Source organism: Juglans microcarpa x Juglans regia, chromosome 3S (assembly GCF_004785595.1).
Source record: "Juglans microcarpa x Juglans regia isolate MS1-56 chromosome 3S, Jm3101_v1.0, whole genome shotgun sequence".
NCBI lineage: Eukaryota > Viridiplantae > Streptophyta > Magnoliopsida > Fagales > Juglandaceae > Juglans > Juglans microcarpa x Juglans regia.
In genome coordinates this window covers 17,127,531-17,147,009 of record NC_054599.1, presented here as the reverse complement: position 1 = coordinate 17,147,009, position 19,479 = coordinate 17,127,531, and the positions used below count along the sequence as shown (strand labels likewise).

Sequence of the window (19,479 nt, the reverse complement as noted above, 5' to 3'; positions counted from 1 at the left end):
CTTTTATTTAATTTTTTTATTTAACGATTAAATAAATATTTTTAATGATTTTGTTAGATTTTTTTAAAATATTTAAGAATATAAAAATATATATAAAAATAAATAAAAAGAGACATTTAGCGTTATCAGACCATCCTCATAGTCATAGCACCGACTCATTCAAAATATATTACCCTAATTCTTCACGTGCACATATATATATATATATATATATGAGTACAATCATTACGTACTAAAATGGACGTGTGGTGCCAGAGTCCTATGTTTGCATAATTCTGGCCTCCAAAATGAGGTCTTGAATTCAAAACCCCTTATTCCAAATGTAAAAAAAAAAAAAAAAAAAAGAGAGAGAGAGACGTGGTAAAACTGAGAGAAAGTTTTGGTAGGGGCGTAAATCGGTATGGTCCGGTTCAAGAATGATGGACCGAAATTAGTGAATTGGATCAAAATGGATCATTCCTAGTGAACCGGACCTGACCATTAACTATTAGTTCGGATGGTCCATATCAGTTCGGGCTAGTTCAAATGGGATTCAATCATACAAAAAAGTCTATCATTTTTGAAATATACAAAAAAGTCCATAATGTGTATTTTCGGCCCATTAGTATAAAAAAGACCCACAATGTTTTTAATTTTGAATTATATAACTATTTAACTGTATTTGCAATGTTTTTACTTAAAAATAGCTTTAAAAAGTAGTTATTATATATTAGGTAATTGATATTAGTTAATTAATAATTATGTATTTTATATTGTCAATAGTCATAAGTTAGATGAAAATTACATAATTCACTTATATAACTACTATATAAAATAATATATATAATTTATAAAAAAAATTAAAAATATATATTTGTAGTTCCGTCAGTCCGGTCCGGAATGAAAAAACCCCACCCTAGGACCAAACCGAAAACCATTCGGTTTAACAAATGGAGGACCGAAACCAACCAAACAAGTTTTCAATCCCGTCCAAATCGAAAATTTTACACCCCTAGCTCCAAGAAAAAATCAATGCTACTCATGCCATAGCCATAGGAGTTATAGACTTAGAAAAAGGTTAGCTGCTCAACATGTAAACATACACAAGCCTAGGTGTGACCCACCTTAGCGGGGGGAGGTTTTGCTCCCTAGACTCCAACCTCCTACCCTTTAGGCGGGCCCTCGATCTGTATGTTGGGAGCCAGATTAGTCCATTGTTAATGCATAAAATTGCGCCACAGTTTGGAACGAAGGAAAGATTCATTCCTAGTCCACGGAAATGGGCGTTATGATGCAATTGGAACCCTACAATGGTAGTTCAGAGGGTTGATACGGTGCCCATACATGCATCTATATTGAAAATGAATATAGGCAATGTAAATAGAGAATGAGATACACATATTTAAGTGGTTCAGCACAAGACCTTCGTCCAAGGGTTGTTTGCAGGGGCAAATACACTATGATGAGAGTGCTTTACAGTCTCTTATGATCTCTCGTACCTCACTGTACAGTCTCTTACAGTCTCCTCGTCGTAAGGTTGAAGAAGATCTCTTCATTATTCCAGTCTAAGTCCCCCTTATCTTTCCATCAAATCCCTTTTTATTTGGCCCCTTGGGAGTGGTAAGGAAAGGCAGATTTATGTCACCTCACTCTTTGTGTGTCTTATTTCCCCTCTTATATTGTCCCCTCCTTTCTCCTCTCTTGCTTCCTAATGATAACTCTCTCATGGACTGGGCCTAGAAAGTTGTATTGGGCCTGGTAGATTTGTCCCCAACACCCTTGGTTCGTTCGCCCCTTGTTGGGTCCCATCGGACCATTGGCTCAAAACCTGTTTCTAAGCTAAAAAATGGTTAAAAACTTGTTTTTAGACCATTTTGAGCCCATTTGCCATCCTAATTTCATTGCTTTACCTAATTTTAAAAACAAAATTAAATACATAATATAAAAAATTAAACTTAAAGGTTAAAGCATAAAACATAAAATTCAATGATATCTAATAAAGTTTCTAAATTCTAAGTTCTAACTACTAACTTTTGACTTATAACTAATAATTCTAAGCTATTATAAATTAATATAAAAATATTACAAATTTTCAAATAAATTGAATAAATAACAATGTTTCTAAAATAATTCTAAGTTTCTAAAATTGAAATACATCTTAAAAAAAAACAAAAAAATGAGATCATAAGCTTGTAGTTGTAGACTTGTAGCAAGATGAGATCATTTAGATTATAAAACCTAAAAAAAATAGAAAAAACTAGAATTACAAACATTATATACATATGTAAAAACATTAAAAACTTAAAACTACAAACCAATATGAGATCATAAGCTTGTAGTTGTAGTAGTCCTTTCTATCAGGATAAGGTCATTGGTATTAGGATTGGGCAAGTGAGACTTCAAAACCTGGAAAAAAAATAGGAGAAAAAACTAGAATTGCAAACATTATATACATATGTAAAAAAGTTAAAAACTTAAAACTACAAACCAAGATGAGATTATAAGCTTATAGTTGTAGGCCTTTCTATCAAGATGAGATTATTGGGATTAGGGTTGGGCAAGTGAGACTACAAAACCTGAAAAAAGAAAAATAGAATTATAGACATTATATACATATGTAAAAAATTACAAATAATTAAGAGACAAAGTTAACAAACCAACAACAACTGTGGATCAAAGTCATATTGCGGCCAATGTAAATTGAGACGTTGCCTCATTTCTCGAAGTTCTCTTTAAAACAATTGAATTTGAAATTAAGTGCGATCATATAAATCTAACATAATATATTATAAGCAAAATCAAAATAATGAATTAAGAGCAACTAACGGATTCAAGCTGATCACTACCTCCTCCTTCACAAAGTCTACCACATCTGAAATATGAATTGACTTTCTTTCAATCCAATTCTAAGTGCAAACCAAAGCCTCTATAGTTTTAGAAGACAATGAAATATGGAATGGATCCAATATGCGTCCTCCGGTACTAAAAGCTAACATTGAGGCTACAATAAGAATGTCCAAAATATTGCAGGCTATGTCTCCAAGGATAGGATACTTGACGATATTAACCTTCCACTAAGTTAAGATATCAAATTGCTACATAAATGGGTGCATCTCCGCAGCCAAGTGTCCATCCAACTTCAATTGGCTGCATGAAGTCTTCTTAAACTTGGAAATGTGCTCATACCTCTCAACCCACCTACGCTTTTTCGCGATCCTGACATCGGGGGAAGGTGATGTGGTAGGTGTAGGTCCCAGAATATTACCACCCTTGGATGCAACAAACTCATCAAAAAATCTATTGAGGGTTTTCTTAACCCTTACCGCAATATGATTTGCCTATGCCTTCCCGTTGACTATTTTCAAGTCATACACCATGCCATTAATTTCGTATTCCAGGTCAAGAACAATTGCCACATATAGGAAAATGTTGATCCTACTCAAATCTCCAAAACTCTTCTTATACTTAGTACTCAAGCTCATTGTCATATTCTGCAAAGTAGGATCCTTACTCCCATACATTTCATCAAATTGTTCTTTTACCTAACATGCTTGCTAAAAATATGAATTGGATGTAACGTACAAAGACCTAGAAAATGTGTATGTGACCTCATAGAAAAGCCTAACACATTCTACAAAAACCTGCAATATATCCTGATCATCATCTTTGGGCTACCCCAATTCCCATCATCCACAAAGTGTTTGACATATTGCATGTCCTCGTCAAGCAAGAGGTCAAAGGGCTTTCTATACTGTTGGACTATTTCCAATATCAAGAAGGTTGAGTTCCATCTTGTAGGAACATCAAGACACAATCCCTTCTTACATTCAATACCCGCAAAATGAATAGACACCTTGAATTTATCAAACCTAGTCGGTGAAGATCTCACAAACCTTACCAAACTTATAACTCTTCCAACCAAATCATGAACATCCTTCAAATCGCCGGTCACAATAAGATTTAAGACATGAAGCACATCGAACATGTAAACACTCACTATCTATGATTGACTTATTGTCCTCTCTAAGCTTATTCTTAAGATACTAAAGTATGATATTGTTACAACCCACTCCAACCTCCTCTCCTTTATTGCGGCCTCCAAGGCCTTTCTAATGGTCTCACATTTGGATTGGCAACTAAGCAAAAATTGAGAATCTTTTTGTTTATTTTTCAATCCCAATCTACAAAATGAGTAGTCTAAGACATATAGTTCAAGTTTTAGACCAATGTCCGTGTATTAGTGATGAGGCAAACTCTTTGACCCCTTAATTGGTTTCTTAACAAATATTTCTGTACGCTGTATAATTTAATAATATCACACCACCATGTGGCGAGAATGAATGTTAAACCTACATTTCAAGAACTTAGAATATACTTGAAACCCTTCAACCTCCATAAATCGAAAGGGTAGCTCTTATGTTATGACTATATGAGTTAGGTGACTCCTATACCCCTCCGGATCATACTTGCTATACCCCTTTAATGTTCCCTCACTATTCTCATCTGCCATCTTTTTAAGTTCAATCTCTAATCAAGATTGACTATTTTCTTGTAAAGAACGTCTATTTTGATTCTTCTTCCATTCTTCTTCTAAGTGGACCTTCAATTGGGATGCACCATGTCTTTTGTAGTAACATCCATACACCTTACCACAATGGTTATACTTGGCTTGTGGTTCATTGGGGTCACCCTTTCTAACTTGGTGAAGTGATTCCATATAACTGAAGCTAGTTTCTTCTTTGGTGGGCCCATGGGTGTAGGGCTAAAGGTTGGAGTAGGGCTAGTGGTAGAGGTATGGGTACGAGTACAGGAGCTAGCAGTGCTAGTATTCATACTTGATCCATTGTCCATGGAGTTGGCTCACAAACTCACAAATACTTGACATGATGCAAAAATCACATAACAATTAAAATCATATCATCATACAAATCACAATTGATTAGGGTTTCAATTTTGAAACCTCACAACATATTAGGGTTTCAAAATTGAGACCCCAAAATTAATTAGAGTTTAAAAATTGAAACCCCAAATCATATTAGGTTAAGGGTTTCATTATGAGCTCCTAACCTAATTTAGGATTTCAATAAAAAACCTTTACATAAATCAGGGTTTTGAATCAGGGTTTCAGATTGAAACCCTAAACTAATTTAGGGTTTTGGATTGAAATCCTAAATTAATCCTAAATTGAAAAATTATAATCAACCATTCAAAATTCAAATCAATACACACAACCCAATCCTTCATAGCACACAAAACACAATCTCATCCTCTAAATCTATTGATCAATCCTATCCTCCATAATCCAATCCAATGAAAACATAAAAAATAAAAAATTCGGGAGGGGTTTCAGAATTTGGAATACTTATAGTGATGGAGAGAGAAGAAGGTTTGGTGGTCAGAGACGACATGAATTAAGGATGGTGATGGCAATAGGGATGGCGAGAGAGGCTGAGATTTGAGATGAGCGTGACAAGCAACAAGGAGAGAGAGAGAGAGAGAGAGAGAGAGAGAGAGAGAGAGAGTATGTCTGGGGGTGGCGGAACATTAGTTAGGCTTAATGAAACAACGCTGGTTTGGTGAAGTGATTCCATATAACTGAAGCTAGTTTCTTCTTTGGTGGGCCCATGGGTGTAGGGCTAAAGGTTGGAGTAGGGCTAGTGGTAGAGGTATGGGTACGAGTACAGGAGCTAGCAGTGCTAGTATTCATACTTGATCCATTGTCCATGGAGTTGGCTCACAAACTCACAAATACTTGACATGATGCAAAAATCACATAACAATTAAAATCATATCATCATACAAATCACAATTGATTAGGGTTTCAATTTTGAAACCTCACAACATATTAGGGTTTCAAAATTGAGACCCCAAAATTAATTAGAGTTTAAAAATTGAAACCCCAAATCATATTAGGTTAAGGGTTTCATTATGAGCTCCTAACCTAATTTAGGATTTCAATAAAAAACCTTTACATAAATCAGGGTTTTGAATCAGGGTTTCAGATTGAAACCCTAAACTAATTTAGGGTTTTGGATTGAAATCCTAAATTAATCCTAAATTGAAAAATTATAATCAACCATTCAAAATTCAAATCAATACACACAACCCAATCCTTCATAGCACACAAAACACAATCTCATCCTCTAAATCTATTGATCAATCCTATCCTCCATAATCCAATCCAATGAAAACATAAAAAATAAAAAATTCGGGAGGGGTTTCAGAATTTGGAATACTTATAGTGATGGAGAGAGAAGAAGGTTTGGTGGTCAGAGACGACATGAATTAAGGATGGTGATGGCAATAGGGATGGCGAGAGAGGCTGAGATTTGAGATGAGCGTGACAAGCAACAAGGAGAGAGAGAGAGAGAGAGAGAGAGAGAGAGAGAGAGAGAGTATGTCTGGGGGTGGCGGAACATTAGTTAGGCTTAATGAAACAACGCTGGTTTGGTGAAGTGATTCCATATAACTGAAGCTAGTTTCTTCTTTGGTGGGCCCATGGGTGTAGGGCTAAAGGTTGGAGTAGGGCTAGTGGTAGAGGTATGGGTACGAGTACAGGAGCTAGCAGTGCTAGTATTCATACTTGATCCATTGTCCATGGAGTTGGCTCACAAACTCACAAATACTTGACATGATGCAAAAATCACATAACAATTAAAATCATATCATCATACAAATCACAATTGATTAGGGTTTCAATTTTGAAACCTCACAACATATTAGGGTTTCAAAATTGAGACCCCAAAATTAATTAGAGTTTAAAAATTGAAACCCCAAATCATATTAGGTTAAGGGTTTCATTATGAGCTCCTAACCTAATTTAGGATTTCAATAAAAAACCTTTACATAAATCAGGGTTTTGAATCAGGGTTTCAGATTGAAACCCTAAACTAATTTAGGGTTTTGGATTGAAATCCTAAATTAATCCTAAATTGAAAAATTATAATCAACCATTCAAAATTCAAATCAATACACACAACCCAATCCTTCATAGCACACAAAACACAATCTCATCCTCTAAATCTATTGATCAATCCTATCCTCCATAATCCAATCCAATGAAAACATAAAAAATAAAAAATTCGGGAGGGTTTCAGAATTTGGAATACTTATAGTGATGGAGAGAGAAGAAGGTTTGGTGGTCAGAGACGACATGAATTAAGGATGGTGATGGCAATAGGGATGGCGAGAGAGGCTGAGATTTGAGATGAGCGTGACAAGCAACAAGGAGAGAGAGAGAGAGAGAGAGAGAGAGAGAGAGAGAGAGAGAGTATGTCTGGGGGTGGCGGAACATTAGTTAGGCTTAATGAAACAACGCTGGTTTGGGGATACCCAAAACGACGTTATTTCATTATAACTATTATATATATATATATATATATTTATATATATATATATATAAAGCGGGCATGCTTGGGCCCAGCTTGCCCCCATCCCCCTTGGGCTCACAGATGAAGGTTGATACCCCACCGCCCACATCTGATAGATAGGGCCCCCGTCCTTCCTAGGTGGGGGCAAGATGGTGGAGGGCGGGTGAACAGGGTGCAGGGCCCCGCCGCTCACCGCTACACAACCCCATGATTGTTTTGTGTTTTAAATTTACTTTTTAATTTCACTTTGCACTTGAATTATAATAGTTGATGTAGGAAATTATAGAGAGATAAGATGCCTTTGTTTGTATATTCAATTACTTTGCAAAATTAAAATGAGTAAGATGAGACAAATTGATTACTTTCACGTTTTCAAGCGAACAAATAAACATCTTGATACTTTGAGAATATTCAAGATAAATTTAGAGAATGTCACTTTAGGTTGGCAAGAATGACTTACAAGAATCATATATGAAGTATTTGCACAACTTCACTATTTGAGTCCTAATAGATCAATGGATGATATATTCATATGCCCTTGAGCCAAAACTATGTTATGAGATGAAAACTTGATGTCACTGTTTTACTATGTTATCTTAGGATTACAAATAATACGGTCTCACGAAGTGTGTGTAGAAAAATAGTCAAATCTAATTGATTGACATGAGTGTTTAGGGAAATGGTGATGTCATTTTGACTCGATATGATCATGAACATATTATATAATGTGAGGTCAAGAACTGCTTTAAATTATAAACTCGTGAGGGATTAAGGACCCTTGATCTAGTGAGATCAAATAGTCTGGGGCATAGACGAGATGTTAATGAATGATGTACTATGTTAGTAAGATGAGGACTTGATATAGAACTCCTATCATTTGCCTTCTCGTCGAGTTGCTTGCTTTTTTTTTTTTTATATGAGGGATAATTGATTAAGAAATCACGAGAAGATTAATAATGGGTATGGCACCCCAATGTAGAGAAGTGGGAGATGTTAGTAAATGGGTAACCCATGACCCATGTAGTCTCCACATGGGTAGAGAAGTTATAAACATTTAATTAACTCCCCACCATTGACAATTAATTAACTTCTAAGAAAATTAATTAATGACTCTTTAAATAAGAGTCTTATGTATGTCAATTGTGGGTATGTGGAAAAAGTGAGTGAACTTACAAATAAAGGTTTCTCCTTTTTCTCTAATATTTCCTAGAGCAACCATGTTAAACTCTTGATCTTGAAGTGTGTAATCATTTCTGAAGACTCTAGTAGCCTCCTAAGTGACATAAATGTGCTATCACAATAATTTGATTTGGACTATAAGACGAGTAAAGATCCAGACTTAGGAAAATTCCACTCCACTTGAGATAATTTGAATTAATCTCATCTAACAATACTCATGGACCTATAACTAAGGAGACTCATAATTGGGTTCTCACAGTCAGAGATCTATGGATGATCAAGCCATAGGGCTCAAGGCATGAGTTTGATGTGGAACGTTGATTTGGTGAGTTTTTTTTCTCTCTCTAATAATCGTTTAGCATGATTTTGACCTTAGGAAGGACAATCAAAAGAATTTCGTGTCATAGATAACCTAAGGATCCTTCTAAGGAATCCCTTGTGTGGCATCTGATATTGAAGGGGAAAAAATAGAGGTGTGAGACCCGAAAGGAAGAGAATCTCAATATTCCACAACTCCTAGGGCTTTAATTAGGGGTGACAAATCATGTTTTCATGTCATATCGTGTCGTGAACATTCGACTATATAAGTCAACCCGAACTCAATCCGTTAAGCTAAATGTGTCAAACTTTTAAACCCTAATCTAACCCATTTAGATAACGAGTCGTGTCATGTCACCCGTTTTGACCTGTTTAATAATTAATTATAAATATGTTAATATGACATGACTCATTTAAACCCGTTTGTTTCATGTAAATGGGTTGAACTCAAACACATAACTCATTTGACGGCTTGATTAACACAATTTCACATGAAATTTAAAATCTATATTTATTAATAACCACAATATCTTAAAAAATATATATCATTATTTTTCAAATTTTAATATATAATAAAACCAATATTACAAATCATATAATGGCAAATATAAGTATATGTCTAAAATTATAATTTCAATAATTTCAATAATAAAAATAATAAAAATATAGATTTACTGAGAAATATCAATATTTTAACTTAACAATAATAAAATTTTAATTTTGAAATAAATTTTAAAAGGTCAAAATGGATTGATTTCGTGTTAAGCAGGTTGACCCGTTTATAGGTCGCGTCTTTACGGATCAACCCATTTTGACCCGAATCTGTTAACATTAAACTCAAATTTGATAATTTTATATCGTGCTCGTATTGGATTCAAAGGTCGTGTCACATGCATATTGCCAACCCTAATTTTAATATATAGGTCGGTTGGGTAATTCATGCATGCTTTTCAACTTTAGAACAAAGTATCACATTTTTAAACAGATATTGACGTACCGAGCTCTTGTAAATTATTTATTATTCACGAGAATCCAGTTTCAAAAGGAAATAATACTGGTTTTGGGAAAGGATCAGCAAATACCGATAGCTAGGTTATTTGACCTTGTACCATCGTTGATATCTAGCGTTTTTGTTAGTGCATGAAATCTTGATATGTGTACCTACCCATTTTCTCCCAACAAAAAATCATAAAAAAAGAATTAAAATCAGTATACTAGTCTTTGTTTTACACAAATTATTATGTATCTTCTTGATTTTTTCAAATGAAGGCCTAGCACTCAGCAGAGTCAGCACCATTACAAGTTACAACACCGTTGCCATGTATAAAACCCAAAAAGTTGAAGGACTTGGTTGACAAAATTTACCCATGTGCTTCGCACGCCGCCCAAGAACTGAATAAAGAGCCAGAAACATAGACACATACAAAGCCTTTCCAACAGGAGCAAAGGAAGCCTAGTACTTCACAGTAAAATCTCTCTTCCTCTGTTTTGAGACGAGAATGGTCGCAGATAATCAGTATAAGAAAGGGCTATGGACAGAGGAGGAGGACCGGATTCTACTGGAATACGTTAGAGTGCACGGTAGAGGGAAGTGGAACCGCATCTCTAAGACTACAGGTAATCAAGAAAGAAACATTGATCATGTTTAAGCTTCGATCGCAATATTCTATACATTTGTTTCAACAGGAAACAAAGAGCAGTAGGGTTTCATTTCTTGTTATATATGAGAATGGTTAATTTGTAGGTTTAAAGAGGTGTGGAAAGAGCTGTAGGTTAAGGTGGCTTAACTATCTGAGCCCCACCGTGAAACGAGGAGGCTTCTCAGAGGAAGAAGAAGATCTCATTATCAGACTCCATAATCTTCTTGGAAACAGGTTCTGATCATCATCATCATCATCTCCTTTTTGTTTTCTTTTTTCATTTCTGTACATTTAGTGGTCTGTATATTGCTGTAGTACTTTCAGATAAGCTTGTTTTATTGTCAGACTTTTGTTTCAGTCAAATCATGCTTTTGTATTTGCTTTTGTATATGCTAATTTTGAAGCATCTGATCCAATGGACAAATATATCAAATTCCACAGCTCATAGTCGATTTCCCAGTACTGGACCATTACTCTCTCCCTAGCTATAAGTACTGCTTCCTTGCTCTGTACATTATGTTTCCTCTTTTTTTTTTTTTTTCCCCTTTTTAATTTGTTTATCAAATCTATCAACATAGCCTGCAAACAGTGTTCAAAACTTCAAGTGTATATATATATATATATATATATATATTTATATGTTACCTCTTCCTTTTGAGAAAATTGAAGCAACTTTCGAGTAGAACCTGCATTAATTTCTGGAGAAGACACGACTTACTACGTCGAATGCCTTCCTGCAATCAGTGCTGATCAATTATGTTTGATAATTTATGTACAAAAGTTATGGGCCGGGGATTCAATTATTTGACATTATGTTCTGTACGTACGTAGATGAGAGTAATGTGAAACATACCAATATAGAGTCCCAAGAAAAGAGGAATAAATAAATGCTTTCAAGGAGGTAATAAATATGGCCGACAATTAATGATCATTTTTATATATTTATATATAGGTGGTCACTGATTGCTGGGAGGGTGCCAGGAAGAACCGACAACCAAGTAAAGAACCACTGGAATACACACTTGTGCAAGAAACTTGGCCTCAAAGACCAAAATGAAAATACAAAGCAGCTTAATATTGTGGGTACCTCCAAAACACAGTACTCTACTCATCAGGTGGAAGATGATCAGACTCATAAATTGATCCAAGTGATCAGGGCGGATCAGAATGCTGATGAAAACCCCATGACTACTACTGTCAGTACTCATGATCAGGAATTATCTAACAATGAAGAAACAGCACGGTGGATGAGCGAGCTGCATTTTGCTGATCAATCTGAATCATTGCATTTGTCACCAGTTCATGATCATACAATTCTGGACAGTCCCGGATTCTGCAGCCTAGATCAGTTTCTAGATCATGGGTTCTCTTTTGACCTAGCATGGCAAAACTTTTGATTTAATTTTCCCAATCTTCGATCTGAATTATGAATAATAGTTTTCTCATTAATAACCGGTCCATGATCACTATGATCGGGATATATATTTTCTTTGCTAGCTATAATTGAAAGTAATAAAAGATATAAATTATGATCTAGAGCCACCGGATCGAAAAAAGTGAGATCCATTAATTCCAGTACCTTAATTTGATGGGTCTTATCTTTTCTAAATGATTTGATGGGTCTCATGCAAATGATAAGATTGCTCTAGGTCGGCTGTTCTAGGATTGCGTGGTGGTGGGACGTGTGCCGACTATTGATTGTGCGAGTGTGATAAATTTAAACAAAATGTCCAAAATTGAGGAAAGAATAAAAACATTATCATAAAAGCCAAAACATATACGCAAAGTATTTATGATAGTGGAACAACTTGCTCTAGAATTTATAACACTATCATAAATAGTTTTTGACAAAAGAAGTAATTTTACAAGCAGGTCCCTATCATGGTATCTCCATATGGCTAACAAATTCCATTATAAGATAACGAATGGTATGAGCTGGTTCGAAGCAATTGGAGGCGATAGACTAGTCATAATTACCGTGGTCAACAAATTGAAATGTAATACATTGAACATTCAAATTTATAGAAAATGGCACCTAATTCTGGCCTAATTTTCCAAGCTGCTAGCTACTTGTTCTGCGATTATGTACGGAATTATCTTGGAGGTCAAATCTGCACGTAATATATCCATGACAATCCAAAAAAATATTTTGGGGAATGAAAAATACTCGTCTTAAAGTCGTCCCGCTATCGTTGTTTCAAAATATTTTTTTAAACAAAAAATTAAATTTTATTTCAAAAAATATATTTTAAGACGAAATTAAACGAAATCGATTGATGGCATTCGAACGTAAAGCTGATTCTAGGATGAAAAATTTTCATCCCAGATTCATGTTTGAACCGTAAACTAATACATTCAACCGTCAAAGTATATCCAAACGCATTTCATTGAATGGTCGATCGAATTTTAATATGTTGGATCGTATTATTAGGAAGATACGCTCGAACGCTAAATTTAGTGTTAGAACACATAGAATGTTCGACGTAGAAAGAAAACATTTGAATGGTTATCATGTCCGAACGCAATGTTCATTACATTCGAAGATTGTATCTTTGTTTGATCGGTACGAATCCGTTCGAACTCCAATTGTGTACAATGTTCGTTGAAATGTACTATATAATTGTTCGAATGGTTAATAATATATGTTCAAACAGTTTTATGGCCTTCAAACAATAGGAAGTATTTTGCTCAAAAAATAAAAAGAACTTTAATAGACATGCATAAGATCTTTAAAAATATATTAGAATTTGTTCAAGAAACATAGAAAGTAGTCTCGTTCTTTATAGAAGTGCAAACAAATAGAAAAGAGCATAGTTCATATAGAATCATTAGAAAAATTATAAAATCAATTGTTAGAGGAATGAATTGTTGCATCATCATCTAGTTTTGTTGTAGCATCTATTCTTGTTGGAATTGCATTTCTCTTCTAAACTTCTCTTGTTGTCGTTGTGGTTATTGTTTCAATCGCATCTTTATTTTTTATCGTTGTGGTACAATATTCTCTACCTTTTATTGCTTTGTCATCAATTGCTTGATCTCAAACCTCGCTTCCTCTTAGGACTTGTTTGGAATATCTCAGAATATATGTGAACGATAGTGAAATGGTTTGAGTTAAGATGTTTTATTAGATTTAAAAAAATGAGAGAGAAAATATTAAATAAAAATATTATAAAGTTAAGAAATATTTGAATATAATTTTTTAATATAACAAAGAGAATACCTTGCAGCCGGTCGGGCTTATAAACACATAAAAATAGCCCACCAATCCTGTGATGCCACGTATGAGGCATACATATTCACCTGTGTGACCGAGATGTATACGATGAAGAGCCTCTATCTATCCCTCTCGTCTCCCCCCCGTGCCCCCCTCTCTTCAGTCTTTTGTGTCGTCTTCCCCTCATGCCCCCCTCTCTTCTGTGTGACCTAACCCCCAATAGCATGAAATCGAAGCCCCTCTCAGCCCACCCCCATTCTGTGATGGCCAATACCTTTTTCTGTGTCGTCTCCCCCTCGTGCCCCCTCTCTTCTGTGTGACCTAACCCCCAAAAAAAATAAATCGAAGCCCCTCTCAGCCTATCCCCTTTCTGTGACGGCCGATACCCATCCATCTCGCAATGGTGGTGGTGAAACGACCCGCCCCGTGGAGGCCCCGCGAGCTCGGCAGAACCCATCTCGCAACGGTGGTGGTGAAACGACCCCATAATTTCGTGAAAGAACAGTAAGTAATTTCTCTTATTTCTCTCATCTTCTTCTTTGATTTTCGTTGAGTGGAGTATGATTTTGGCGGTTGAGCATGAGTTTCGTTGAGTGGAGCAGTTTTGAGCATGATTTTGTTGAAGAAGAGAGGCTAACTGATCTGTTAGTGTTGTCGTCTGCTGAGCTTTTGGCTGAATATACAACAAAATCTGGAAATATGGTGCGGAATGAGTAGGTAATTCATTTATGGAACTCTTCATTTTTACTTAAAGTGATTAAGTTATATAAGCTGTAAGGATGTTAGTAGTTTTTTTTTTTAATTAGTAAGAATGAATCCATTGTGTATTTTTTTTTTTTTTTATCAATAAGGATGTTAGTGATTGATGCTTTTATGTAGGAGAGAAATTGATCTTTTTGATAGTGATTGCTGCTTTTCCATGAATAAAATGGATGCTTTCCGTGTGAGTTGTTTACACAGTGATATTGATATGTAGTTTGCACAGTTGTTCCCAGTTATTGAATTGTTTTGGTCTAAGTAACACATACAGGTATTGGTAATTTGTTTGGCCTATGGGTACCATGGAATTTTTGTGTGAATTGTTTTGGGCTATGGGTACCAGATGCTGGGGTTTGATCAAATAGGGTTGTCTCTTGTATATGTATATATACTATCAATTGTACTCACTTGATCAACTTTTAAAAACAACCTCCCTCAATGTACTATCAGAATATCTTTAGAGTATCTCAAGTATAAAAAAGACCATTCTAAATTTTTACCAAGCAGTCTCCAATTAAGCTATTACATGTAGAAATCCGTAGATAATACTATCTGAAAAAATCTGTTAGTGCTTACTTTTTTCCACATTATGACAGAAAATAACATCTTATAGTTCTCATTTCAGTTCAAGTTCTTGGACTGCAAGAGGGGAAGACAGAGTGCCAATGGAGAGACCATTTTGCTATTGTGGAATTCGAGCAAAACTACAGATTTCTGGAAAAGCCAATAGTTTTGGTAGAAGGTTTTACAATTGTCCAAACTATAAAAACAAATCACAATGTCGATTTTTTGAATGGATTGATCTTCAAAATGACCAAAACAACTGCTGTAAGATGACGTTGGAGTTAGCTGAATGAAGGAACGAGAGGGTACTTCATGAACGTGTAGGCATCGAACAATCCAAATTGCAAGAAATGGAAAAGAAGTACAAGGGAATGTTAAAAGTGTTGATCATATCAGGGCTATTTTTTTTCATATTTTGTGCTGTATTTTTTATGTTGCCAAAGAACGACAATGTGTGTCGGCCAATGCTACAACTAATGTATTGAATATGTGATTAATGTATTGGTAAGTTTTGGACATGTATTGACTGTTTGGAATGTATTAAATGTATTGGTAAAAGCTTATGAATTTAGTTTATGAATGGCTGTTTGGAGTTATTGTGCAGTTTTAAAGATTTTACATGAATTCTTATTGTTGTTGGGTGTGGTAGTGATGCCATTATGTGTGTGCATGTGTGTGTAAATGGAACATGAATTCCATTTACAGTTCCAATTGATAAATATGTGTAGAAACAATTATATATATGGACCAATCCAATCATTGCTAAATCAGTGGTTCATGTTCCAATAAAACAACTGTGGGAAGGCAGTAACTCAAAATGGCTATTGATACAACTGATACATGGCTACCAGGTGCAAAGCTTGGAATCAATAAGGTAGGAAAAGTACCGAAGCAGCTTATTTCATGGAAAAATTTAGAAGAAACTCCAACTACTTATAACACCAATGAAATTAAAGTCCAACTGTTTGAACAATACTATTAAACCAAATTCCAGTAGTAATCAACAATCAAACCAACACAATTTCTTGACTTTCCCACGTGACTTTCCCATCTACCATTTGGTAGTCCATAAAACTATATCAAAACTTCTTTTTGGTACGTAGGAAAAAAATACATAATAAATTATCATGAAAAATCGATGGAAAAATGCGTGTCATAGGTTGCTTGATTATATTCTAGAATAGCCCCATGCAAAAATCCCAATAGAGAAATGCATGTCCCAGATTGCTTGATTATTCTAGAATATATATATATATATATATGTAGCTCCCTATGCAAAAATTCCATGGGGTCTGCGTCACTAGCTAGTACTATTCCACTGTAATACGTCTAATTTTCCCAAACTGGTGAACTATGGTATTACCTTCTCTATGAATGAATTGAATCTTCCAACAAGGCTAACTTCATCAAACATCTTATATCAGATATTATTTGGCCATAACTTGTCCAGTTTGACAGTTCTAAATTTCCAACAAGAATACAGCTAAAACAAGAGTAAAACAGCAAAACAACAGAGTGCTACACAATTCTCTCTAGATGCATACAAAAATACTTCTTTACTGCATTCAACTTCTATACAAAAATAAATCACCACCTACATTCAAGTTCTCTAGATTCATACAAAAATAAAAGCTGCAAAATCTTCAATGCTACTCTTCAAAGCTCACAATCCATTGCGTTGCTGCCTGTCACAATAAAAATAAACACGGGTTAAATTAATATGGATGAAACTAGAGGATAAATTATTTCATTATGACATGAGAAAAGATAAATATTGCACATACATAGTATAAGATAATTTGCACTAGGAATCCAAATGATGTGATATGTTCTCAGTTGTTGGCCCAAGATCCCTACATGAATAATAACAAAACACAAACTTTTTTAACTTCTTCAATTAAAAACCAAGAAACCAAAAATAATTGCAAAACTACTATACCTTATTGAATGACAATTGTTGTTAGAATGTCCCTCATTCTTGCAAATACTACAGCGTCTTTTCTTTGATATTTGCGTTTCCTTTGGGTTTTTCGCTGTCAAAGCTTTGGGTCGACCTTTTGTTGGCACCCGTGGAGGATCCTGGACGGTTTGTGAAAAGTTCGATACAACTTGACTTCTAAGCATTTGATCATCATTGCAAGTATCACATCTATCTGAAAAATGTGTTTCCTGAGTATTGACGTGATCTTCCATTGCAAGTAATTATTGGTGAACCTTCTCCAGTGCACGGGTGAGGTGATTGTGTTTTACTTCTGACTGCGATCCAAGTTCGACAATGTCATAAAGTTGTATCATCGTCTTGCTTTTTCTCAGCATAGGATCATCTAGTGATTGCTGAAATTGCCCTTCAGGCATGGTATGTCATGAATGGATCGACTCTTAGCAGTAATAGTCCATCTTTCCAAAACATAATGCTGTGGTAATCTATTTAATTTAGCTTTCTTGCCAAAAACATACAAGATATGCCTACAGAGAATCCTCATAAATTCCCACATATGGCATGTACATGTGGCATGTCCTTCATCATCCTCCAATGTCACGTGGTAAAGAGGTGTTTCTTTACTATAAGCTGCGACTCCATATGTCTTGCTCTCACCCTCTTTAGACAACTTTCTTGCTAGGTACAGTAGACTATTGAACAACTCATCCTGAAAGATCATAAAAGACTTTCTTGTATAAACTTTTGCTGACTCCTCTTCAATTTTAAGAGGTGTCTTTAATATCGCACGGGTAGATTTCGTCTGCACATCCTTCTCTTTCTCTTTAAAATAATGTGCATCTAGAGCTTTTTCATACTGATGAACAAAGTCACTAATCATAGGTATTGAACGAACATAGTCTTTAAAGAATTTGTTCATGCTTTTACTCCTTTGAGTTGTTGACATACCAGCACAGAATGTTGAACGCAAATAGGCCGGAACCCACTTATCTCGTCAGATGTAGAGATTTTGTAGCCAATTATTTTCTCCTAATTCATACTTCACTAATATCGAAGCCCATTCCTGTTCGAATTCATTAGTGGTAATTGTCTCATGGATGCAATGACGAAAATCTTTCTTAAAGTCCGGAAACTTGTTATATACATGAGCCAAGTGTTCGGGAAACTTTTGTAGAATATGCCATAAGCACAACCGATGAGTTGTATTTGAGAGTATCTTTACAATGGCCTTCGCCATCACTTTGTCATCGTCGGTAATTATGGTTGAAGGGGCACGCCCAAGCATTGCCTCTTACCATGTTCTCAGTAACCATGTATATGATTCGACTGTTTCATTAACTAACAAAGCACAACCAAACATAATGGTCTGATGATGATGGTTAACTCCTGAAAATGGCACAAATGACATTTTATAAATATTAGTCAGGTAGGTGGCATCAAACGTGACAACATCTCCAAAATATTGGTATGCCGCTCTTGAACGAGCATCAGCCCAAAAACAACTTCCCATACACCAATCCTTATCTATTTGCATGGAGAACACAAACCCAGGTTCTTTGAGTTGTCGTTCCAGAAAATAGGAATATAACCGTTGCGCATCCCCCTCTTCAAATACTTTTCTCCTTTTGTTTTCCAAGTAATTTTTAACATCCTTCCCGATATAACTAACATTGAAGTCACCACCTGATTCTTTACTCAACACCGACATAATCTTCCTTGTCGGTATACTGGACTCATTCAAAGTCATTATAAATTTTTTTTAAACCTTAGTAACTCTCCTGTGTCCACGGAGGAAACTAGCACTTCTCGGTGTAAGTAGAACATGATTATGTCCAACCACAAATTTGTTGACTATCCACTTTTCACCATTTTTTTTATACCCATCAAAGCTTTACATCCAATCTTAGTCTCGGCAAGTTCAGGCATAGTTCATTCTTTTGCTTTTCGAGTTACCTGCCGAAATCCTTCCCTTGTACAAACATAGTCTATTATACATAATTTTTTATCATCTTTCGACAACCGAGTATGATTCGTCCAAATTGCAAAACCTTTTCGTCTTGCATATGCCTTATAAAATGCTTGGGCATCTTTCACATCGTCAAATAACATACCAATGACTGGCTCCAGCGGACCACTAACTGGATTGACTTCTCCATCCACATTCACTCCATCTTCAACATTTATACCATTTTCAGCATCAATACCGTCTTCAACATTCATGCCATCTTCAACTTGTTGACTATCATCTTCAACATTCACCCCATCCTCACGTTCTTCACTATCAAACCAATAAATTTGTTCCTTCCATACAAAACACAACATTAAAAAATCATTATTTATACAAGAGACATTCTCTAACAATGTGAGATTTTAACACTAACATACTAACTATTCTAACACACAGTAATGATAGATATTCTATTTCAAATTACTTTACATGCAAATCTGGAACTGCGCAAAATAATGAGAAAATTCCTCATCTAACACGCACTAACGATAGATATTCCCTCTACTCAA

General features: G+C 35.3%; 1 protein-coding gene across 1 annotated transcript; it reads left to right on the top strand.

The window, feature by feature from the left end:
• Positions 1-10,257: 10,257 nt before the first annotated feature.
• LOC121256928 (transcription factor WER-like) lies at positions 10,258-11,935 on the top strand. The gene is made up of 3 exons (XM_041157736.1): positions 10,258-10,463; positions 10,591-10,720; positions 11,439-11,935. The coding sequence occupies exons 1-3, from the start codon at positions 10,346-10,348 to the stop codon at positions 11,881-11,883; spliced, it is 693 nt and encodes a 230-aa protein (XP_041013670.1). The 5' UTR covers positions 10,258-10,345; the 3' UTR covers positions 11,884-11,935.
• The last annotated feature ends 7,544 nt before the right edge of the window (positions 11,936-19,479 follow it).